This window comes from Strigops habroptila, chromosome 1 (assembly GCF_004027225.2).
Source record: "Strigops habroptila isolate Jane chromosome 1, bStrHab1.2.pri, whole genome shotgun sequence".
Lineage (NCBI taxonomy): Eukaryota > Metazoa > Chordata > Aves > Psittaciformes > Psittacidae > Strigops > Strigops habroptila.
Genome location: NC_044277.2, coordinates 134,237,845 through 134,263,355, shown reverse-complemented (window position 1 = coordinate 134,263,355; position 25,511 = coordinate 134,237,845). Strand labels below are relative to the sequence as shown.

The 25,511-nt window shown below is 38.8% G+C and overlaps 1 protein-coding gene across 3 annotated transcripts in view; it reads left to right on the top strand.

Moving 5' to 3' along the window:
* The window catches only part of RFTN1 (raftlin, lipid raft linker 1), a 98,092-nt gene that overhangs the window by 55,558 nt on the left and 17,023 nt on the right, over positions 1 to 25,511 (top strand). For all 3 annotated transcript variants that reach the window (XM_030498014.1, XM_030498005.1, XM_030498022.1), the window contains exons 5-7: positions 11,214 to 11,637; positions 15,677 to 15,880; positions 24,185 to 24,300. In XM_030498014.1, the coding sequence (XP_030353874.1) occupies positions 11,214 to 11,637; positions 15,677 to 15,880; positions 24,185 to 24,300 (744 nt within the window). The remainder of the gene's footprint in view (positions 1 to 11,213; positions 11,638 to 15,676; positions 15,881 to 24,184; positions 24,301 to 25,511) is intronic.

Below are 25,511 nucleotides of genomic sequence, written 5' to 3'. Positions count from 1 at the left end.
CTCGTATCAATGTGGATCTAGTGTGGCTCCACCTGTCTTAAAGAGCTTGAACAGGCCTGTGGTGTCTTTATCATGTAATTCCTGGGCAATGAAAGAAGTAACTGTTGTATATGTACTTTACTGCTGTATTAGTATTAGCAGCCCTGTCTTTAGCTCTCAGGCAAAAGAGAGATTAAATATTTGCTCGTCTGCTTTTTAATGAGCAGAGCTAACTTCTGAACTTCTGATCACTGTGGCTCAGATCATTCTGAAGTTGTTGCAAATCAGAGATGTTACTTTTAAGGTATGATATTTTGTAATAATTTGACTTGTCTTGTAAAATAGGGCAGCCTTTAATTACTTCCTTAGTTGCGCTTCATTTCTGTGTATCCTGTTACCATTTTTTTCATCTGCAGAGACAAGGGAAGGAGAAGCTAGGCTGACATCCTAAGAAAAGAGTTATTTTGGATACACAGTCATACATGAATGCTGAATCTGTTTCTCATGACCTTTGTTTTCCACATCAGCCTGAGTTACGTGCTCTAGAGGAACTGTAACAGCAGAAGGTTGTACTCCAATGGTCACATCTTTGTGGTGTTGGTGAAAGGTTAGGAAATGGAGGATAGTTTATCTATGCTTTCTTCACAGTTCTGACTTTTTAAAATTTAGGAAGCACATCTTTGTATCCTTGGTTGCCTGCTTAACAATGCTCTGTCAGAAGGAAATTCTTTTATGTTAACTCTTTTTCCAGTTTGACCCATTGCAGAGTTCATATTTCTTGTCCCTGTGGATTCACTGTCCTTCCCTGGGGATGTATGATAAGCACGGGAAAGCATGGTTTAAAAATGCTGCAGCTTAACTGGAACCCAAATGCAGGCATCTTCCTTCTGTGTTTTTGACTAGACAAGAACCTCTCCCTGCTGCTGTGTCCTCACTTGGCTCAAAATGAGTCTAATTTCTTGCAGCAAACCTAAGGCCTTACAGATGAATAATTGGTTTTGCATTTTCAGAAGCAGAACGGTTCAGCTTGAAGCATGACTGCGATCTTGAAACACCTGTGTCACACTTGAGATGTAATCTGCCATATGAGATTGTTTGTCAGATCTGCTCATTGCTATTCCCTCTGTTCATAGCCTTGGTGAAGTTCAGTGAGCATACAAATGCCATCACCAGCACTTGCTCAAAAGCTGCCAGTAACATGTCACTCCCTTAAGTGATCCTCTGAACAACTTCTGTAGTCCAAAGTACCCTAGAAATAATCTTGACTCCTGCAGATGTAGTGACTTTGCCTGTAAGTTTGTTAGCATTTATTTTCCAGTAATAACATTGGTGGGCCAAGGAAGTGATGGTACCTCTTAGACTTAAGCAAGGGGGACCCCAGGGAAGAATATGCCAACAAAACACATTGCAGGGACACTGCTACTCATGTATTTGTTCTAGAGTTGGCATCTGGAACAGTGACCACCAAACACTGGTCCCTGGTACAAAGGCAAGTTACACAGGGTATTTGGCTCTTTTGAAAGGCAGGCCATACAGTACTAACACTTGTATGAAGAACTCACATCCTACATTGCTGAAAGGATCTATACTATATGTGAGCTCTCTTGCCAGTTTTATGAAATATATGGTATGAACTGGTATTTGCTGGAATTTTTCTAGATGTCTCTTAAAAAAAGAAAATGTTTTCAGGAATAGAATTAGCATGAGGAATTAGTATGTTTCAAGTGTTTAGTTTAAGCACTAGAAATTAATAAACATTACTACCAACAAGTTTAAACTGTAGTTGAACTTACTCAGTGCACTCCTGAAAGGCGAGACGTTCTTGAAGGGGTTCGGTCCTCCTGCCCCTCATCTGCCCTCACTCCTTTGGAAGGAGCGGCAGGCAGGAAACAGGCTGGAGTGGATGGGTAAGGAACTGCTACATGCCCCAGACAACCATAGGTCAGTCTTACTGCAGGTTTCTCCACATTGATGTTTTTATCAAACTACTGAGATAATTCCTTTGCTCCTTTCTTGCTTTTTCCCTCCAGTCATCTGTAGCTGGTTTGGTGTTATCAAGGTAACTGCCAGCTTCGTTCATGCACATCATTTTCTGGAGGGTAATGTTATGGCTGTAATTAGTGAAGAATTTTTATATTAGTATTGCTGTTAAATGACAGGTTAATTCTCCTGCTTCTTTTAAGTTGCTAGGTAGAAGCAGGGTTGGAGTATTGAGGAGGACTTCTGTTTCTCCTACAAGATAAAAACTGGATCTCCGTATGAATTCTCAAGAGCTTCTTAAATCTTTTCCGTAGATGTTCCTAGTCAAGGGAGTGATTCAGCCCAGACTTGCTCTTCATTTACTTGCTACAAATTTGCTCACATCAGAATGAACATTTGTTTTACACAATCAAAACAAAGGACTTCACATAGCCATGTATTATGTGAAAGCAATATTAAATGATTTTGAGCTCTCAACTTCTGAGTTTTAAAACTCTCTTCAGCATCTAACTATGAAATGGCAAAAAGATGTGGAAGATAAAAAACGGGTCATGGGACAAATTTCTCCATAATAATATGTTCTTTATATAATTTTGTTTGTAATAGTCTGACAAGCAAATGAGAGACCAAAGTCTGAAATATTCTAGATAAAATGAATGTGAAAATTACTAATCTTGTATTTTTTTTACTTCTATTTCTAATCGCTAAGAAAAATACTGGGTTTTTATGTAGCTGTTCCAGTATTGCTCACATTCTTGTCTCCTTTTGTTCGTCATTTTTTATTCTTCAACTCTTAATCTTGGCCCTGAGATTTCTTTTTTAGAAGGAACAAAGAGATGTAGCTTAACGTGTTCTGAAGAGCACTAGACTCCTGACTGTTGTTGCAGTCTTACAGGGATCTCTTCTGTGAAGTCTCTGATTGCTCTGTTGATGCCAGGGTTCCTTAGATGGTTATTGTAATCCTAAACATTATTTTAGATGTGTTTTAGCTGGCCTATTCAGAAATTTCCTGCAGGATATACAGGCAGAGCAGGTGGCAGTAAAAGATAGAAGAGGGAGAAAATCGAGTCTTTAATATTGCTCAGAGGATTGTTCTTCAAATGAATAAGCAGTTCAAATTTGCTTCTGTGGCTAGAAAATGACCCCTCCAGAGTACTGTTTATTACCTGGGATTACTTATCTACACGTGATCTCAGCCTTCTCTAAAATAATTTCCATCCTTAAAACGAACCCAAAAAATCCCACCCGAAAACCTTCACTCTCTAGGGTATTTGCAAAAGAACAATATAACATTTATTTCTTTAGCACATTGTGATGAAAACCATCGCAGAGCACTTAGCTGACTGCTTTGTTTTCTACATGTTTTCATTGCAAACACAGCCCCTATTTTATTTGTGAGTATTTGGATCTTAGAAGTAGATATGGTCATGAAGCAGAAGGTGAGGCTCAACATCAATGGTTCAGCTGTTTGTGACCTGCTGTGATAATATTTATGAAAGTGTATTTTGTTAACATTTTGTAAGTGGATATATAACAAGAGATGGTAAAAAATAGCATATACTGTATTTTAAACAGCCTGGTGTGAAGGGAAACATCTGTTCCTGGTTAAGCTTCTTTCAACTTGTGTTCTTTTGACTAAGCCCTCTAAGAGTGGTGTTGATGTATATCTTCCACGAACATTGCAAAACTATTTTCAGGACTCTCCCAGGAGCTTGGTTGTGCTGTTCTAATCCTTTGCCCCCAGCAGCTTTCAGAGTCATCCTCTTGACCAAGATAAAAATAGATATTATAAAGTATGTAGATGTTTTTAATGATCCCACTTCTGTCTGGTGGGAAAAATATCTCTTTTGAAATAACAATAAATATTATAATATTTTATACTGTACTAAAATAAAATATGGGCAAATTGTTCCAGTCGTAATTTTGGCTATGAGTAGCAGATGGCTTGATGAAACAATGTGATTTTAAAGAAACACACTTTGGTTGATATAAAAGAAAGTGTTCCCTGCAAATTAAATGCAAAGTCTGTAAGTTTGAGACTGAATTCTTCATCTTTAAACTATTCCTGTTGTCCTGAACCTTTTGGGTTTTTTGTTTTCATTGCTTAGGACAGAGATGGACTAAACCAGTGTCCCAGTTTTGAATCACGTTAGAGCTGGTTGATCACAAATAAGTAACTGTTTTCTTATGTTCTACAAAAAATACTGAATTATGTTCATCCAGCTAAAACAGTTGTTAGATACAACACTCAACCATCCATCTCTATAAAGCTTTATTTTCCCCTTGCTTCTGTTCACCCATTAGTGTGGGAGCTTCTCTCACAAGATTCATGCGCAAGACCTTGTATGTTGAAAATGCTTGTTCTCTAGAGCAAGTGCTTGGGACAGAGTTTCTACACATATATTTAGGTTGAGTGAGCATAGCTGGCTATTCCGTAGCAGTCTATCCCAGGTCGAAAACACTTTTTAAGGAATAAATCTTAAACGATGTGGGTAAATTCAGGATTTCTTTTCACCGTTTAGGCAAGGGTGAGAGGATGCATGTGTGTTACATGGCTTTTGGGCAGGTGCTGCAGTTGCTGAACCTTTGTAGCCTGTGTCTAACAATGTCTAACCCTTTGCCAGCTCTATGAAGGAACAGATGCTAATACAAGTTAATAATCTGAGAATAATCATTGCACTCAAGACCACAGAGGATTAGATAGTGTGGTTTCAAGAGCTGTCATTTAGTGAGATATGTTGAAAGGAACAAATGTACTTGCACTATGCTGCACTACATGTTTAGTATAATTATATTGTTCTTGGGAATGAATGTACAGCTTACACAAGCTGAAGAGGAATTTCAAATTGTTACTCTGATCCCTGCCTTGGCTTCAGTAGCAGGAGATGTACAGCTTGCTGTAACTTAATATCTCTTGGCAGCACTGTCTTAAGAGCCTATCTTCTGTTTTATTCAGCATAGCAGTAAGTTGCAGTAGCTACTTGCTTTACTACATTTCTTCCTGTTCTATTTGTAGCTTTTGGTTCCCTTTTGCAGAGGCTACTACCACTGAGCATGCTGTACAACTGCAAAGCTTGCTTTCTTTTCCCTCTTCAGTGCCTTGTTATGCTCTACCACAAAGGCAACAGGAGCTTAAAATGTCAAGTCAATGGTTCTGTTGAATGGGCTGTGTACTGTAGAGACAGAAAGGTAGCATACATCTGCTTCTTCAAGAAACTAATTAGTTTTTAGCTTCTGGGTTTGGTTTTGAACCCTGTTATCTTCTCTTGAGTCTGTCATCTTCAATCCAATAGTCTTATCTAAAGTTCCTAAACAATAAAATTCTGGTCAAGGTTTCATTGAAAGTACCAACATACACACCGTCACCAACACTGCTTAAAGGACAACACTGTGGTTTGGGATTATGGTAACATTTTTCAAGGTATCCCTCCAGTCTTTTATCCCTGATGGCCTATTTTGATGTAATTGACAGTGAAAATACTTGATAATTTGAGAGCCTGAATGCAGACTGTGATTTGACTTTCTAAAAGCTGCATTTATATCTACTTAGATGAACATGAACTATCTATCTCAAATTCAAAATAGCCAAGTATAAACTGGAAAAAGTTAAAAATGCATGGGAAGTACAGGCTTAAATGACAGAGCATCCTAGTCGGAAAGGTTGCATGGTTTGGAAGTCTGCAAGTAGTGAAACAGAGTCAGAGTAACAGAACAGAGAAATGCTCAGTAGTTGCTGGTTTGCTGTTTGATTAGTAGAATTCTCTTTTTTGTAACATAGTATTAGAGATGCAAAAATGCCAAAGTTGCAGAAGTTTGAGTTGTTTAGAAAGAACTAAACCTCTCCTTTAGAACATTAGCTAAGCTTAGTTGGTTTTAAAATAAGCAGTAAACTCTTGATGACTGTTGCTTTCTTCTCATGTGAGACCTACAGAAAATAGCAGAGGCAAACTAAAAGCCTGTCTTAATTTTAAACATCTGTTTTCAGAAATGCACAAACTAGAAGGGAGATGTGCAGTTATTTGTGATGAAACATGTAGTACTAAGTACTAATGACTGCAGTCCTGAACATCCTTTTCCAGTTCCAACTCCTGGCATGCAAGTACATAGTGTTCTCCTCAAACCACAAGATCATGTTCTTTGCATGCAGACCCCTGGTGCTATGTCATAGGAGATTTGCTTGAATCCTAAAAATAAGGTAGAAAAATGTAGTGATCTTGTTTCTGGTGCACATTATGAGATCTAACTCTAACATTTTTCTTTTAAGAACAGCAACCAAATAACACACAGACAGACAAGCATTTCTTTTATTGGCTAAGACAGTTCATGCTTGGTTTAAATAGCTCTGAGCAAATTAAACAGCTATTGTTTCAAAGGCCATATGTTTGGCCATCAGTAAGACTAAGTAGCAGTCTTTCTTCCCTTAGTTCACTGCAGAACTAACTATATGCATCTGACCATTGGGAAAATCAGTTCCTTGCTCCTAGAGAATGTTGTCCTTTCTCAAAGTACGTTTTTGCTATGTGTGCACTTTGTAAATTGTTTCTGTTGTTTGGTTTTACATTAGCAACAGTCCTCTTTCTGGGGTGCTAAGACATTCTTTCAGTATCTTCTTATATTGTGAAGCATACAGCAAACCTATTAATGAAATGTTCAGTCCTAGTGCCTAGGTTTTGAAGGTGTTTTTTTCCAGCTCATGAGGAATTATAAGTCCTGAGACCATTTAGGACTCCTGTAAACTGGAGCGCCGTGATGACATTAGTAAAACTGGTTTTCCTTTGGATGCATCCCCAAAAATGTCCAGCTCCTGGCATACAGGAGTTAAAAGAAATTCCTAACACTTGTTTTATTAAATCATTTGTTTGAAAAGCTCTATCCAAGGGAGAGAGCCTCATTATTAAATTGCTGTGCATTATTTCCCATGTTTATTGATGTGGTTGGAATACTATCCTGAGCTTGTGGGAAGTGTTTGATTTGCTGTGTGCCATCCCATGGGAGAAATGGTACAGAATCACCCTGTAAGCAATTATCAAAGCTGACATAAGTGTATCATTCTGTTCAGCATGGGATCTATATCCTTGAGCTTCTGTGTTTGTAAGTAGGAACATCATGCTCACTATGAATAGGAAATTATTATGGAGCTGGTGATACAAGAAGAAATGCAGAGTCACAAACAATATGCGAACTGTACAATGAACTTGCCAAGTGTCTTTATTCTAAATAGACTTGGAAAGAAAACCTGTATGTAGCTGTTCAAAATAAGCTTCAACCTGGAATCTCTGCACTTCTTTCATGGCTGTGAAGCCTATAGTTTAAAAGCAAGTAGTTCCCAGAAAAGAGGAGTTCATCATTCAGCCAGACTGTTGCCAGGTGTGGTTTTAGAGATCTTTAAATTAGACTCTCAGCCATTTTCTGATTAGGTAGGGAGCCTTCCAGAGAACCAAAAGTGTTTGAAAAGATGGAACATAAATTTGCTACATCAACATGATATTTAGTGACACTGCTTTGTGCTGCTGAAGGTTCCTTTTTTGCAAATGCAGCATAAAAATAGCGGTCAGTCAGTTCTGAAATAAACACCAACACTTCACAAATGTTAAGAATGTTAACAAAATTGCCCCAGCTAAAATTCAGTTAAGGATGTCACATCGGGGTTGGCCGTGGTGCTTGTTCCTATTCTTGCTAGAGTTAGTGGGAGATTTGATACTTATTTTGCAGATAGCAAAGGCTAAATCTGTCATTTCTCCCGCCTTAGGGAAAATGCCAGGTTTCTAATCAAGCAAATTACAGGGATGACATTAAATTCTTTAAGTGCCTCAGCCCTGTCTACACATGAAATTTCACCCCTTTTTTAAGCAGGTTCTATTTTTAAACTGGCATAAATCTAATTTGTTGCAAGATGGTTATAAACAAATTTGGATGTACCCACCTGGGGATTTAATGAGTAAAATGAGTTAAGTTCTGCTTCTGCTGTTGAACAGTAACATCTTTTGTGATGGAGACCTGTTCTTGTATTTGTGGTTAATATCATCCTCCCAGCACTTTATCAGACAGTAAATATGTTTCTGTTCCTGTCTTGGGAAAGAACTAAAGAATTTTTATTTTTTTAAATTTCGTTGGAATTTCCCTTTTAAAAATGTCCCAGGATGTAAAGAGCAAGTCTGTAGCATATTTAAAATACAAAAACAGTCAGCAAAACAATTGAAATTAGCGTGGATCACCTAACGTAAGGGCATTTTTGATCCAGCTTTTTTTCTGGTGTGGTAAGTGAGGGAGATGCAGTTGGTCTGCTTGTTATGCTTTTTCTTCTCATTTAGTCATACAAGGGGTAGTACAAGGCCCTTTGTTAGTTCTCTAAACCGGTACAGAAAGACAAGCCATGGTAGTGCTTATCTGATCTGGAATATGTTCTGGGTGACCCTGTCACAGTAGCATCATGTTCTTCCCAGTCAGTTCAGCTTTGCCTCTGCTTTATGGCATATGTTGCCCTCATACTGATTCCCAACATTACATCTGCTAAGATGTTTTCCCAAAAGGCTGGAATAGACATATCTCTGTGAACCAGTGCAGGATGCCTCAAAGGGTCCAAAACCCATAGGTGGCTGGTAGAAACAGCCCTTCGGATGTGTGTAGCTCCTGGGCATGACCTGTCCGGGTACTGAGGTTTGGGCTTATTTAAGTCTGGGTTTTGTTTTTGATTTGGGGTTTTTGTTTTGTTGTTTGGTTTAGTTTTTTGGGGTTTTTTATTATTATTCAAATATTCAATATTTGAAATACAGGAAACAGGAAATGTGAATGCATACTGGATGGCATAATTCGTTCTGGATGTGAAGACAACTACAATTTGGTACTATTTAACTCTCAACAGGATGCTGAAGAATCAAATTGTTTTTGTAGTTTGGAAATGTTCAGGCTTTGTACTTTATTTATGATGAGAGTTAGTCTCTCCATGGTCTTGTGGAAAGTTGGAAGGAAGGACTGTTCATGTCTGCTGATACATCACTTTGCTGTTCTGCAGCTTACATTGTCCTGTTGTAACATTTCCTGCTAAATTTGCTTTATTGAAAATAATGAAATGCTTGGTTCCCCCTTATGTAATTGGGAAAATTCGAAATACAGGTTTAAATAAGATTCTGTTTTCTGTATAACACTGATTTCCTTAAGGGAAAGGCCTTGAAGATACAGTTTCTTTTCCCAGTCTTTCTGCTAAACTGTTAACTGCTCTGCCAGTGCAGTTTAGACTATCACTTAGTTCTTAGTTCCTCCTATTTCCATTCTGAGAACAGGAACCTCAGAAGAAAAACCGCAGAATCAGGTGTTCCTTAGAACAAACACATTTTTTTTGAGTGAGCCAAGATGGTAAAACATTGCTACAATAGCTGTGAAAGCTGTTCTCATCCAAATCACAGCGTGGGAGAGTCTGGTGTAGATTGACAAGCAGTCTTTATTGACCAGGAGCAATAAAATTGCTACATATGTACTCTCCTCAAACTCTTAACAGTTGTATACTAGTTACATTTCTATAATTAGCTGCCCTGCAACCTACTAAACAAATGTAGTGGTATGTCTGTAGATCAGGGGTAAGAGATGAACTGAATTTGTAACTCTATCCTTGACTATATAAAAAAGTATTTGTATAGTTACAACAAGGAGTCAGGACCATTAAGTATATTATGAATGCATTTATCATTATCATTCACTTCAACCTTTCTGAGCAAGCTAGTTACATGCTAACATCCTGTGTAGACAGGTATTTGATCAGGGTACTGCTAGTAGTGTTTTTATTTGGAGGTTATTGCCCTCTTTATCAATGAGCTTTTCAGTTAAGTCAGCATCCCATGTTCACCAGGCTAAACACCTGGGAAGCCCATTGCCTTGTTTCCTGGAGAGCTCTGTTTGAGTTCCTGTGATCACAAAATCAAGAGTTAATTTAACATGGAAAATACAATAGTGGTGTGAAAGAGGAAGTTCTTGTTGTTGATCAGGTGTCATCTGTAGGTTTGTGTGTTCAGAACAGTAACGCGTTGCCAGGAAGTAGGTGATTCATTATAAAAAAAGTAATTCTGGGTAGGGAAGATGGAGAAATGACCTTCCTCCTAAGCTAAAAAGAAAAAAGCCTGAACTGTTTCTGAACTGTTTCACGTAAGTTTGTACTAAATTGAGCTTCAGAGAATAATTAACACACTTTAACTCTCTGGAATTGCATGGTATCCAGAGAAAGTGGAATTATTTCTCCATTCTCAAGGCATTTCCTTTAAGTGTGTTTAGACTTGTTATATGAAGAATATGCCTTACATGGCAACATGGAAACCTTTCCTTTCAGTGGGGGATTCTCATAAATGAATCAGCAGACACTCAGACATTTTCACAGAAGTCTGGCTCTCGCTGCCGCTTCTTGTGGGTTCAGGGAGTGTGGGGCTGGTGACTCGAATGGATGGTGCATCCGTAGTGCTGGGTCTGCCTAGAAGAGATTTCTTCCTGCTTTACCTTAGACCTTCCTTTGTTAACTCCAGCTTTAATAATTGTCATTACTACCAGCCCAATTTTTTTTTTTACTTAGAATCTTTTGTGATTTGTTTCCTTCATTTTCCTCTTTTACCTAAAGTGTAAAGGATTAATAATAGCACCCTTAGTTTCCATTTTTCTTCTTATAATCTCACAACACCTTCTTCTATTCTGAGTTCTGTATCTTCCCAAAAGTGATGTATTAAAATAACTTTGCTTTTAGGTAGTCGTTATGTGAACGTTTACCATTTGTGTCTCAATCCAAAATAGGACAAACAACAACTGTTGTTATAATGGTGCATATAACAGCAAGAATTAATAACTTTTTCCTTGCATAGATGTCATAATCACACACCTAATACAGCAGAAGATGAAATATTAAGTCCCAGACTTCTTATGGTTGATACTAAAGCTTTTTGTGAGTAATATCACTTCTGATAGTTTAGCATAAATAAACTTTTCAAACACACTTTATCCCTTCTGAAGAAATATGTAGGCATTTTCTCTCTTTTTTTTTTTTTTTCTTTCTTTTCTTGTTTTCTCCACCTTCACGTTATTTCAGATGGTTTAGGGGACTTCTCACCCTGCTTCTGTAGAATGTAACTTTTTATGTAAATGTAACGTGGCGATTTCTTGCGGTAGTGGACAAAAGTAGCCAAATGACATGCTAGCTGCCTTGAAGGGTGTTATTTTCTGTGTTTTGATTTAGCTAAGACAGTTTGACAGTTAAAAATATAATCTTCTTCGACTTGTAGATTCAAGATGCTGCAAGTCAAGGCTTGAAATTTGTTGGAATTATACCTCAGTACCATTCCCAAAAGAACTGTCTTGTCAGCGCCTCCCTGACACCCACCAGTAACAACTCTGTGCAATCAAGAGATAATAAAAATGTTTCAAATTACCCTGAGGATCACGCTTCACCTGATGGCGAGAAAACAGATGGCATTAATGGATGCAGTACTCCAGCAACAAGTGAGGAAAGTGCTGACCAATGTGCCCCATCCAGGGAGGACTGGAGGGGTGAAGGACAGGCTGCTGAAGAGGTGAATCTCAGGTCTGCAAAGGGAAACGAGGAACAGTTTCAACATGTGAACCCAAGTGTAAAAGAAACAGCAGACAAGCCAAATGGACTTGCGGAGAATGAAACACCAGCACGATGCTTAAAACCACTTACTGGCAGTAAGTATTGCAGTGACCTCTCGAACATAAAAGCCAAGTTAAAATTGCCTCCTTTATGTTCCCAGCTCCTTTGGGGGGTGGGGATGCGGAGAGGAGCTTACCGCTGTAATAGCAAAGAAAAGGTGCACCAGATGAGCCACTTAACCTGATTTCAACGTGGTTACATGGTTCACAACAAGCGAGTGTAAGTCACATGGCAAATGAAGAGATGACATAAGCAGGTGCCACTTTGTTATGGCCTGTTTGTATGCCTGAGTGTAAAGACTTATTTTTATCTGCCGTTCAGCTGAATTGGTTCATTTCTGTGTTTGTTGAGATACCCTGAGAGCTCTTGATCTTTGTATCCTTTTCGTCTGTTTGAATAAAAAGCCCTGCTAATCTGCCTGATAAAGTTTTGCAGCAATAGAAGGAATAAGTCACAAAGCCTTATCACAGCTAGCCCCTTTGTAGCAGGTGAACAGATAGCTGAAATTAAACCACATCAGGAACAGCAGGAATGTATGTGATCTGTACTCTGAAGTATCCTAGTATCCTATAGACAGGCTGGGGTCAATGCTACAGTAAGAATTGTAATTGCTGGCAAACAGCAGTTATTTTTGTTAATGGCTCATGTTTGCTAATTCATAGTAAAGGTCCTCTTGGTAATGGTGCTCCTAATAATTTGTCTTGCAATTCTCATTTTTTGGTAAGATTATTCTTCAAATACCAGTCTTCTTTCTTTCATTTCTTTGACGTATTTCTCCTCAGGTGTGCTTTCCCCTTTTAAATGTCATTTTATACCATCAAAACCCAAAAGTCTCTGCTGAGGTCTCGAAATACCCTCTTTAAGGGGATTGTTGCGGGGAGGTTACTTGAATAACAGGAATTGTAGTTCAAAATAGGATGTAGAGAAGAGGAATTTAGAAAATGAGAAGTCATAAGTAAATAATTCTTGCCCCATTTCCAGTTTAAACCTCACAATACTTTTCTTTCCTATATTAGCTTAAATCCTAGAAAACTCTGTACACTCATTTCTCTTACCAGTTTGCTTATTTTCCTTACAAGCTACAAATCTACATAAGAGGAATGTAGATGGAATTTCTTCAGCTGTTACTGTCCTTGACTTTAATTTATCCCTATTCTTTATGTCTTACATAGATTCAGTCGAACAATCCTACCCCTGTGGGGATTTTTTTATATAGGACCAAGAATGACTTTGCATTGTACCCTCTTTGGACTATTGTCTTGGTTTCCGTTGCATTTTGGTGTAATTGTCTTTTTGCCATCAGATTTGGATCACACTCCAGTAACCTTTCACCAGACTTTCCTCAATTCTTGTTGGGCAAAGAGGCAAATTGAATAATTTGTTCTGGGTTACACTAGAATCTTATACATTTTACAGCCTCACTTGGTGTTACAGTTCTAAGTTATTTATCTCCAAGTCTAATCAGACCAATTACTTCTCTTTTTATATATGCAGTCTTTGAGAGAGTTAACCTACCAAGGTAATACTCTTTTTGATGCTGTTCTCCATACTGAACACAAAAAATCTTTTGCTGCAAGTAACCATGTTCTTAATATTTCTGTATAACGTGAAGCTGATCATCTCCAGTCTTCCCAACTTCTGTCTGTAACACCCCAGGATTTAATACAGCTGCTGATTTGCCGTGTAAGAGAGGTTATTTTAAAAATGCACTTCGTTTCCTTATTTATCTTTCTTTCCCTGAGTCCCTTTTGGCTTTATTTATTTCTCATACTGTTTTTTAATTGGTGAATTATGCAATTGCTTCCCAAGTCTGAGAAGGCAGTTTTGTGTGACAGCTCACCTACAGTAGGATCTCTTGCCTGTACAACATTGCTGGTTTCCTTATTACTCTTGTATGCATTCTTGTTATTACAGCACTCCCTTTTCCTCCCATGGAAAATGTATTTCAGTCTTTGGCACCAGTTCTCCATCCTTCCTTGGGAACATGAAGATAGAAAGCATTGAGTGTTGTTTTGTGTGGGGTTTGGGGGTTTTTGTTTTGGGTTTTTTTTTCAGTTAGCTCGCTTATTCCATAGGAATTTACCACTCTTTGAACTCCTTCTTCCCTACATAAAACTTCAGGGGGAAAAAGGTGATATTTCTTCCTATTTGTGAAATCTTAATTTTATTCTTTATTTTAACTTTTATACTATTCAACTGTTATTTTTATGCTGCTTTTTTTTTTTTTTTAATTCAATATTTTGTAGTGCTCATACACTTTCCCTTTTGTTCAAGGGCTCCTCAAAGCAGTCTTGAGAATGATTTGCCTGTGAACAAAGCACAGATATTTCAATGGTATGTCCAAAAGTGCTGTGTTACCTAGAACGAAACTGAAGGTGTCTTTGTCCATGCTTGAGCAGTCAAGCTCGCTGGTGAAAACTGTTGTCAATCATTACTTTAACAGTGGTTAGGGCTGGTGTAGGATACAGTTGGTAATGATGACAAACCAAGTCAACCACTGATAGACTCCCACACATCTTAAATGCGTGTTGTCAACAGCCCAGTGTAAAATACAAATTATCATCTCCTTATGGATTTTCAGTTCTATGATTTGCTATTGTTAGTATAATGTCATAATACACACCAGAAAGATCTCAATTTCCAACACGAGTCTATTTTGGGTGTCAGAATCAAAATTATCATAGAAGTTTTCTGTGTATGCTCTTCTGAGTTAGGATTATTGTAATTTTGTTCTTTCTAAACACATGGTAAACAGCAAGAGGATTCATGTTAACAGTTTATTCCTTTTTACTCTATTTGTCTCATGGTTTGTATCTGAGATCATTGGTTTCTTTTTCACGTTTGGTTGTATTGTGAGCTTCCTGCTCTCTGCTTCAAGTGCTGCCAGCCTGACTCTGAGCACCTCCCTTCTCATATCTTTTTCAATTTACACACTACTTGCTCAGTGACGTTTGTTAGAGAGCAGTCTTAACATTTCTCTTGACATCTCTTTCTTTAATACTTGAGGTTAGAATATAATACCTTCGTAACAAGAGGAGCTTATTGAATGAAAGAATTTCATATCATGTCTTTTTATATTTATTTTGAGAGAATTTTTGGTATTTGGAAATCAATAGAAATGTTACCATTCATTTCCATGTCCATTAATAAGTAAAATCCTAATGTAAAAAAAAAAAATGGTAATTTCATTGATAGTTGTACTCTTCTGAGAAGTTGAAGGATGTACCTGCACTTCAACTTGCTTCCAATTTAAGGCTGTGAAAGCTGAGCTTTGCTGTCAGCAACGACTTTTTTTTGTGATGGTAAGCCTACATTAATTGCTCCTACGATATACTGGAGAAAATATGGAGCAGACTGTAGAAAATGTTCTTGTTTCTAAGACCCTTCACGATTTCACTTTCAAAATTCATTTGCTGATGTGTTAATGTCTCACCTTGGCTCAGACACAGAGAAAATCAATTCAGCTAGCTAGAGACAAACCAGTCTCTACATTAAAGATTCATTGCATTTTCTTTAGACGAGACTACTACTTGCTGGTTCCATGCCATTGTATTATCAAAATCAAGTTATTTAGCTTAATGGCCATGATCTACAGAATGCTGCTTCTCCTAAACTTGCAATAAGATTTCATATTTGAACTGTCCTCAGTGTCACAGCTCTTTTAACAATTAATTCAGTAGAAAAATAGAAGTATTCTGTGCATTAATTTTTAGTGATTTGGTGACTGCTACAGTACTTAAAGCAGTTTTTGGAGCATGTTTTCCTGTCTTGGCTTACACTGGTAACTCCAGTAGGGGTGTTGTGCGTTAGCACTCAGATATTACTGTCTTTAAATGTTCCAGTGAATCCATTATTAGTAACAATTATTGTAACAGCAGTCAAAATATCATACTGGGTTTTGGGACCGTACCATGTTGGACACTGCAGAAACGTATTAAGGAGTTAACCACATCCCAAAGTATTTTTTGCAGTTGCACAGTGTAATCAGGCAAGGGCAAACAGTGGGTTATACATTGTTTTAGCTGAAATGTTACGATACAGTTGTTGCATTACTCCATTTTTTCTTTTTGGTAGAAACAGAGATCTTCGCTCTCTTCAACAAGCCTAAAACCCCACAAAGATGCAGCCAATATTATACAGTGACTATCCCTATGAGAATCTCCAGGAACGGGCAGACTGTCAACAGCTTAGAAGCAAATTGGCTGGAGCACATGACAGATCACTTCAGGAAAGGAGGCTCATTGGTAAATGCCATCTTCAGCCTTGGAATGGTAAATGGTATGGAAATTACAGAAAGCATTACACTGTGATTATTTTCCTTTCTCCTCTAATAGAGGTCATTATCTTTGAAGAGAAGACATTTGGGAGGTGCTTTAGCATAGGCTTGGGGCAGATTTGTTTTAGATCAGCCTATTTCAGTGAAATGGAATGGAAGCACAGGAAATATTTTGGCATTTGAATAAGGAAAACAGATCATGTATTGTATTTTATAAACACACTACAGATGATCCTGTAATTGCTGAAATATACAGTTAATAAACAGAACCAAGTAAAATGAATTAAACTAATAAGATTGTAAAGCAGATGACATAAATGGAAGAGTAGCTTTCCTTTTAGCTCTCCCACCACACACTGATTGCAGGTCAGTGTAAGGACCCTTCAGTTTCATCTGGCCAACATCTTGTCCTTTACTCCCAGTTCCTGTAGAGACCGACCCTTTCCCCTTTGATGGCACAATGTGTTACAAAACTGTCTTCTATGTTTGTTTCATCCCAGCTAGTGTGTTCTTATGAGTGATGGATAAATGTTGGTCTTAATTTAAGAAGAGGAAATTCAAAACCAGATTTTTGCATGTTGTGAAAATGTGGCACTGAGTCCAGCTTAATACTGTAGCCAGTCTGTGCTACACTTGTGGCCACCATGGCTTTGAAGACAAGCCTGCTGTACAAAGACAGACTTCGGTGCATAGTAGGGATCTGAGAGACATGGCCAATGGACCTTGGGAATAAACCAAGAAAAGCACTTGAGCATAAAAATGTTGGTTACAACCAGATTTAAGTTTACTGGAAAATTACGTGACTAATGTATTTCATGGTTAAAGTGCTTATGGCTGAATCTTTCACCTAATTTTGGTTTGTTTTGCATTCTTCAAAAGGAATGTGGTTACCCATAGACTGGGCACTACTACTAAGATTAGTGGGTTTGTGCCTCGAAATTATAGGGGAACTGCTTCCAGAGCATCTTCTTCCCATTTTGCTGCTGGTCAGAATTCCAGGACCCATGATGAAGCACAGTAATATGAGTGAGTTCTGGAAAAAGTCAATCAGGAAATTAACAGGCAATCCTAATTTTTCATTTTGCAAGCAAGTAGCAAAAAAGGAAGGTCTAAAATTCAGCTGATGGAATGCTTTCACACAGCTTCCTGGAAAGCCTTGTAATTGCTAGTTAACTTGCTTAAAAACAAATGGTCATTTACTTTATGTGTATAAATTGCAACTCATAGAGGCAAACCTAATTAGCTCTATCAGGCTCAGTGTTTTCTTTAATAAAAACTGCTTATCAGTGCACTCTAAAATGCTTTAAACACAGCATTTTTCTGTTATTTAAACTTCTAAAGTTCATTTACATAACAGAGGCCTGGGGGAAGTTCATGTACTTGGATGCCAGAGTGAGGAGCTCTGGATAACTGCCTGCAGACATAGATAAAGTAGGCTTGAATGATGATGGTAAAGTTTCAGTGCAAACAGGACAACAAATAGTGTAAAAGTGGACAGATTAGATTAAAGACTGAAGATGAACAATTAATGAATATTTTTATTAGCATTTTACAGTTTCAGGAAGAACAGGTTTAGAAGTCAAAAAGCTCAGAGCTAAGGTTTCTAGAAGTGTATTAGTTAGAACACTTACGTTAAACCGCCATGAACATGCCCATGCTATTAGAAGAACATTTGCTAAGAACGTCTGCAGGTTGCTTTCAGTTGCAGCTAAATGTTTATGATTTAAATCCTAAAATCTTCCTGTGCTGCAGAGAAACGAACAGCTTTTTCACTCGTATGCCAACCACCAGGAAACAACCCAGGGTAGGGAGGAGGGAAGAAAGAGGGGGCTGGCGGCTTCTCAGCTCCGTACTTTTTTCTAGTCTTTTATAACAGCCTGACCAGCTCTTCATAGCAGGTCTCCTTATTCACTGATTAATCCTCTTCCAAATTAAGGTAATATTAGCATACTTTCTTTAATTGGTTATATCACATTTCTTTGTTCTGGTGGCTGGTTTTCTCTTTGGCTTAAAGTATGAATTCATTATTTTGCTTATTAGACTTAAAAGCAAGGATATTATCTTCTTTTCCCCCTTGTCCTTGGAATGCCCAATGAAGTGAAAATTTCCAGATTGTCAGTAGTCATAAATCTGTTTCTTCCTTCTGCCAACAGTTTAATAATTAGTCTTCAAAAGAGTTTTAAAGTTCACTGATAACAATTGTTTCTTTTTGCTTATTGTACCAGATAATTATAAACAGAAATAGAACACAATTGCAAATTACAATATGTAAACCACACAGAGTCACATCATATATTAAATGTATTCAGATTTTGCTAGTAAGTTAGAAACAGCAGCTTGCTTGGTCCTTGAATATTCTGATGTTGTCAAATAACAGTTATTTAAATTTGGAGTTTAGTTACTGGCTGGTGCTTTTCATCCAGCTCATGTCGTTGCTAATTCTGCCTGTAGTCCCAGGCGTGAACTGATCCTCCCTAATGATCTAAAGTGATCATAGGACTTCACCTTTTCCTCTTCTAGTAAGAAGTAGAGACTGTAGTAATAAGCTACAGATGAATACAATTGAGAATGGAAAGGATGTAACAGGAGAGGTCGTTTTCTTTCCTATAATAGCAGGTCTCCAATCAGCAATGTGAGAAGATGAGAGTGGTAAGGGAGGAAGAGTCAAAACTAAGGTTATATTTTGATGCCTTAGCAGAGTAATCACAAGCCTGCTCATCTTTACTTGTTTTGAACTGAAGGTCTTTAAATGCATGGCATTCTTGTACTTGTTTTAGCATTCTGTCTGTGAATTTCCTGCCTTTGAAACTTAGAAAAAGCTAGACAACCAACTAGACAACATTGACAGTACTTAAGGACAAGGCAAATGAAACAAAATACAAGTTGCTTGGAAAAGGGAAGTAGTCAGGTTTTTTAGAGGGTCAGATTGATTATATCAGTTACATTCTCATTGCCTCAGACGAAGAGGTAGCAGTGATGCATTTGGCCAATTATAGTCACCTCAACCACTGTGGCTGGGGCTGGAATTTTTATCATCCATATGGAATTATTTTCTCTGTGTGTACTGAAGGTGAAAAGATTCAGGAGGAGAGAGGAATACAAATACGAAGCAAAGGCCAACATTCAGGTCACATGCCACATAAAGCCACAGATAGCTAGTTTTCCTCATTGAGAGCAATAGCAGCCTAAAGGTTACTTTCCTAAGTAAGGGGGATTTGTAGTTCAAAGACAACAAGGGGAAAATTGTTGCCCACTAGGTAAGCTGTCATGGTAAAGTAAGAAATCTTTTCCCATATACCTCTTTTAAATCAGAAGCAAGAACATCAAAATAGCTTTTAGTCAACTGAGCTACATCAAATATTTATACAACCCAGTGAAAATAGCTTTTTGTGCACAGTAGGATACCTTAATGAAAAATGCAGTGGTAATGGAACGTTTTCAGAGGAAGGACAGTGATTGTAACCTTTACGTTCAGAGCCTTTTCTTTAGGAAAGAGTGAAGTTATGTCAATTCAAGAGTAGAGATTGGGAAATGATACCACAAACAGCGAGGTCAAAATGGTTTGGCTTATTGGCATTCTTTACTGGATTTGTAAATGAAGAGAAAGCAGTAGATGTCATTTTGGTGAATTCATCAAGGAAGTTTGACAGTAGCTCCCACAATATTTTTGTATCCAAGTTAGGACTCTGCAGCCTAGATGGGACAACAACTAGACGGGTAAAAAACTGGTTGCATGGCTTGGCTCAGAGGGTCATGGTTAATAGGTCACACTTAACCTGGAGTGACAAGCAGAGAACCACAGAGATCTGTCCTGGGACCTGTTGTGTTTAACAACTTTGTCATGATGCAGAGGAGGCAACAGGGCTTGCTTTTGTCAAATTTGCAGATGATCCCATGCTCAGGGGTTCAGCTGATGTGCTTCAGAGCTGAGCTGCTGTCCAAAGGGACCTGGGCAGGCTGGAAGAACGTGCCAGCAGGCGCCTTTTGAAATTCTATGAGGGCAAATACCACAGAATCACAGGATCATTAGGGTTGGCAGGGACATCTGGAGATCATCTAGTCCAACCCCTCTACCAAGGCAGCGCCATCTAGAGCAGGTTACGCAGGGACGTGTCCACGCCTCTGGGAAGGGAGAGGCCTTTGCACTAATCCAAGCTGGGGACTGCCTGGCTGGGTAACAGCTCTGTTGAAAAGGTCCTGAGGGGGATATTAGTAGGCAGCAAGCTGAAAGTGAACCAGCAGGATGCCCTGGCAGGAGAGAAGGCAATAGCATACCAGGCTGTAATGACAATATAGCCAATAGATAAAAGACAGTGATTATCATCCTCTACTTGGTGCTCATTAGATTACATTTAGACCACATACTATGTCCAGTTTTGGGCCCTTGCCCAAAGGGGGCAAGGAAGATGTTGACAAACTGGAGCTAGTTCAGCACAGGGCCAACAAAATAGTCAGTGGCTGGAGCTCGTGTCCTGTGAGGAAAGACTGAGGAGCTAGTTGGTTTAGGCTGGAGAAGGGAGAGCTTTGGGGGATCTAACAGTGCCTGGCAGTGCCTGTGAGACTGTAAAAAAGATGGATCCAGGTTCTTGATTCAGGTGTATGGTGGGAGGATGAGGAAAATATATATAAATTGAAACAAGAGAGGTCCTGGTTGTTTGTAAAAAAAAAAAAAAAAGCTTTCTCATCATGAAAACAATCACACTGTGGAAGAGGCTGCCAAGGAAGCTGTTCAGTCTTCATCCTTGGAGATTTTCAAGATACAGCTAGATAAAGCTCTGAGCAATCTGGTCTGCACTTGTGCTGAACCTTTGAGCAGTTCACCTGAATTATTCTATGATTCTATGAAACTAGGTCCTGAATGAAATAATGGTTATTTCTCTCCATGGATTGTAAAGAGAGCCTTGGATAACTAACTCAGCTGTAGACCTCTGTATCATAAATATCTAATGTTAGATTATGTGAATCTCCCTTAGTGGGTCAGCTGTAGAATGTGGCTGTAGACTTAAGTTATGCTTAGAGCTAGAGCATCTGTGTGATAAAGATACTGCAGGTAGACTCAGTGCATCTGTCCATCTCCTTGCCTTTCCACACCTCTGTGTAAGACTTTCCCTGAAATTCCTGCTGATCCTGATGCCATAGCATGGCTTAGGTGTGCCTTTTCTCCAGTATTTGACCCCATTAGCTCTCTTTCTGCTGCTTTGTCCTTTCCCCCAGTTATTCTCAGCCTCCCAAATGCTTCGCATGGGAAGGAATTAATGATCCAATTATTCTTTCCTTTACCTCCCCCTTTTCTCCGGAAGGGTAGTAGATGAGCAGTGAAAGGGAAGATGTACAGCCAAGGTGTGAGAATTGGCAGACATGCATTCATGGCATCAAAGTTTAAACACTGTGGCATACAGGTAGAGAGGAGGTTGGTTATGATTAAGAGGGAGCATATTAATGAGCATCATCAACCAGTTTCTCTTATAGAGTTTTTCACCGGCATCACTCTGTTGATCAGACAGCAGTGTGCAGCAGCTGCCTCTCCCTCAGCATTTTCCCCTTCCAGATTTCCCATTTTCTATAGGTTTCTTTCCTGGCCAAAAAATTAATGGATCTTAGGGCTGACTGGATGTAGCATTCAGCAGTAATCATTGTACATCCAACAAGGAAACAGAGTCATAGAATCATAGAATCGTTTAGATTGGAAAAGACCTTTAAGATCATTGAGTCCAGCCGTAAACCTAACACTGCCAAGTTTATCTGCTGCCTGTAGGGTCTCACGAGCTCAGCTATTAGTTTCTAAAACATTACATATGTGCCGTAATGTTCACATATGTGGAAGCTGTGAACTGGATGAGTGGAAAGCGCAGCAGAGTGAACCATGAAGGATGATTTACGAGTGAGTGTAAACACACGCACGCTGATTGTGTTTTGATCGCTTATTAATTAGCTGGCAAGTGTGTGGGGCGAGCTCAAGCTGCAGTGGTGCCAACAGTGCGACACTAGATTTCATTTAGAGAATTCAGGATACAGGAGCGGTGCACCAGTGCTGTATAAAGCTGCCCTGGCAAGATCTGCTTGTCTGCGTCTAATAGAGATCTACAGGATTGTGCTTTCAGCCTTGGCTGCTGTCCTGTCACCCATGCTTTGGAAAATTAAAGGGCTATTTGTACATTATGCATCCTAAAATAGTTTTGGGTATGGGTTTAGGTGTTGGAACATGATATATTGGACAGAAGCTGACTTGGTTGTTGCTTTGAAATGTAGGGTCTAACAAAGTGCCATTCCTGAATTAAATATGATAATTAAATCTTGTACTCATTTGTATGTGGCAGGTTTGTTCTCCCAATGTTTTCTAACCTGTAGCCCAGCTACTTGGTGATCTGGCCTGTTATTTCACAACAAAAATGTCTGTTCTCCTCACTTGGATGAGAAATCTGTCTAGATGAGAGGAGTTCCTGCTTTGTAGTCCAGCTCATCCTCCTTGGAGCAATGCAGCAGCACGTAATACTGGCTTGCTGTAGTGGTGAGGAGTCATCTTCTCTCTTTATTCTAAATGGAGTTACAGGAAACCTGCCTGGGGACACAGTCAGTGTGAAGGTAGACAGTGTATTTTTGTACCTCTTTGAGTCTCCTAACAGAATCCTGAGGAGAATCCCCAGTGATTTGCAGCTTTTTTCCTTCACAACTAAGTAAAAATAAAAAATATGCTTTGTTAGTTTAGATGCAGGTATTTGCATCTGCTCACAACTTAATGACTTAATTGAAACTGCAGCAAGAGAGGGTAGTAGAAAGAGCAAATAGAAACAAGGGGGTATGCAGATGCTTGACACTTGCACCAACAGTCTTGCTACAGTGTGTTTGTAGGCATAAGCCTCCAGCTGTAGGAGTTTGGTTTGTTGTGCACTTTGCCCACAACAAATCTATTATTTCCAGATAATAAATTGAAATTCAGATCATATAATAACATTGGAAGATGTTGACTGAGATTGTATCTGCAAGAGGTAAGAACCTTCTTAATCCTTGTCACTGCCTCCTTTGTGAAAATTGGTTCTGAGTTTGATACGTTTTTTCTCTTGGAGGCAGCAATGCCTTCCTGCTGGCATTTCTTGACCTTGTAACATCCACCAGGGGAAGCAGGAGGACTTGGTGGAACAGCTAAGCAGACTTACCCAGAAGACTCTCCTGTCAGTTCAGAGATCTGTCAGTTTGGCACATGTGGTTGTATTTCAAAAACATGTATCATACCAGTGCAAGGGACATAGTTTTCCTAAAAATGTAAAGAAAGGCAAAAGGCAAAATTTTCTTACAAGGCAAAACATAACACTTGGGGGGGAGGTGTGGTGTATGAGCAAGGTCTTTATAATCAGTCATACAGGGTAAATGTGTTATTTAAGCTAGAAAGGCTGAAAAACATGCTTTGTGTCCATGTGAGAGGAGTTTTCTCTGTTCATAAAGAGTACAGCATGGCTTATTTACAGTTTTTCTAAATGTAATTCTATTGTCTTCTCTTTTTATGTAGTTTATTTTAGCAAAGAAAGGTAAGGTTTGGACTTTTTCCAGTTACCCTGTTTCTGTTGTGTCATGGAGCTGACAAAACTTGAGTTCTTCCGTCTGGGAGTGTTTGCTGATTATGGAGTATGCGGCTAAGTTGAAGGAGAAAGTGCTGCTCAAGTAACTTTAATAGTATGTGTTGTCTGGAAAAAGGCTGAACGTGCTGAGTCTGCAAATGAGAATAGAGAGGCACTAAACAAGATGGTCAAAATGCCTTCATAAATTTATTAAATAGTTATGAATGTACCTTTTCTTTCACACTGTTCAGATATGCCAGATCACCCTTAGTCCATGTAGATCATTGTAACTGTGATGGCTGATCTGTATGTAGGGTTCTGAGTTGTGCGAATGAATGGGTGTAGTCATTGGTGTAAGTGTACTTTCAAAAGTCCTTACAAAGCTGACATAACACATGGGTTTTAGCCCCCAAAGTGTGTGTATAACTTCAAGTAGGTGAGCAGTACTTCTGAACGAGGACTGAATTAATTTTGCCTGCTCAAAAGGGGAGAGCTGTGTGTTTTGAGGACAAACTCGGGAGCAGCAGAGTGGACAGTGAGGTTTGCTATTAGAGAGTAGGACTGCTCTTAAAAGCTGCTAGAGTTTTTAGTAGCTAGTAGTCTCATTCATTTAATAGAGCTGGACTACAAGAGGAAGGTCTGTGCGCTTTTTTATGAACATCCTTGGAAGAATTTATTATTAATAAATTCCAATGCCTCACTACACATGGGGTGCCTTCCGTAAAGCTTACAGATAATCCTGTGTTTTCACAGATTCTTTACATGGGACAATGGATGGAATATTTCTCTTTGAAGATGTTACTGTGGAAGACAGTAAACCCGTACAGGGCTATGATGCAATTGTTGTAGAGCAGTGGACTGTCCTGAAGGTATGTGTGCAGTTTTTCTTCTTTGATTTTTTTGTAAATCAGAACACTCCAAGACTGTGAGGCAAACGCTCTCATACTGATCTGTGCTTCAACAGTACCAGACAGGCAACTGGGCTAAAGGGATGCAACGTAACAACAGCACCAGTTAAGCACACTCTGGGTTTGTACAGTGCACTTTTGATTTTGATAATCCCCATGCTTTATTGCGGTGGGGGAGGAAATGCAAGTGATGGTGAGCAATGGTCTGTCCCAGAAGTACAGGTGTCTGCTAGATTAACTGTAAAGAGGATCTCCATTGGTTGTCAGGGCAACATGATCACACAAGTCACTGTAGCATCACAGTTCTAAAGAAAGAGGCCCTTTAGGTAGGCTTAGCTGCAGTAGAATTGCACAGATAACTGCATTTGCCTCTGTCTGACCTCCTTCATATGCTGAAAGAAGCGTATGTTCTGGATAGGTCCCTATAAACAAACCATGTGTATTGTAGATTGGCCTTTTACTGATCAAAGTGCACACTGAGATGAGTAGAAACACCATTAGATCAGTCAGTACTGATCTTCCACAGCAAATTTAATATAAGGTATTTGAAAAGCTGGGCTTAAAATTCTTTGTGACTTGAAGCAAAAAGATCATGGGGGAAAAGAAGATACTGCTGCGTAACTCTCTGAAGGTATTTTTTGTTGTCATTTTATTTGATTACATGTCTGCCAGAAATAGATGTTACATATCATCTATAAAGGCAATACCTGATCTTTTCACTTGGCATATATTGTAAATGGTGTAAAATCCTAAGAAAGACAGGCAAGTCACACACATGCCAAAAGGATGGATTAAAGGAAAATGGGACAGATGCTAGACTAAATGTGTAAAATTCCAGGAGACTAGGATTAAGAGTTTTGTTATTAGATGATGACTTTGGAGTGTAGCAAGAAATGGACATACAATAAGGGCTAGAAACTTCTTGAAGGATGGTGGAATGCATTAATGGCAGGTTTTCTTGTGCGAATGTGCATCTGAACAAACAATTCCTATATTACATTTAATGTTGTTACAGACTCGACTGTAAGTTCTTGTTCATTTTTAGGGTCAAATTATGGTGTTGCCACTCAGGAGCAAGGTTTTAGGATAACAACAGATGGTTCCATGTGTGCATTAGGTCAGTGCTGATCAAGAAGGCAAATGTTAAGAAGCATTAATGTTAACCATATGTT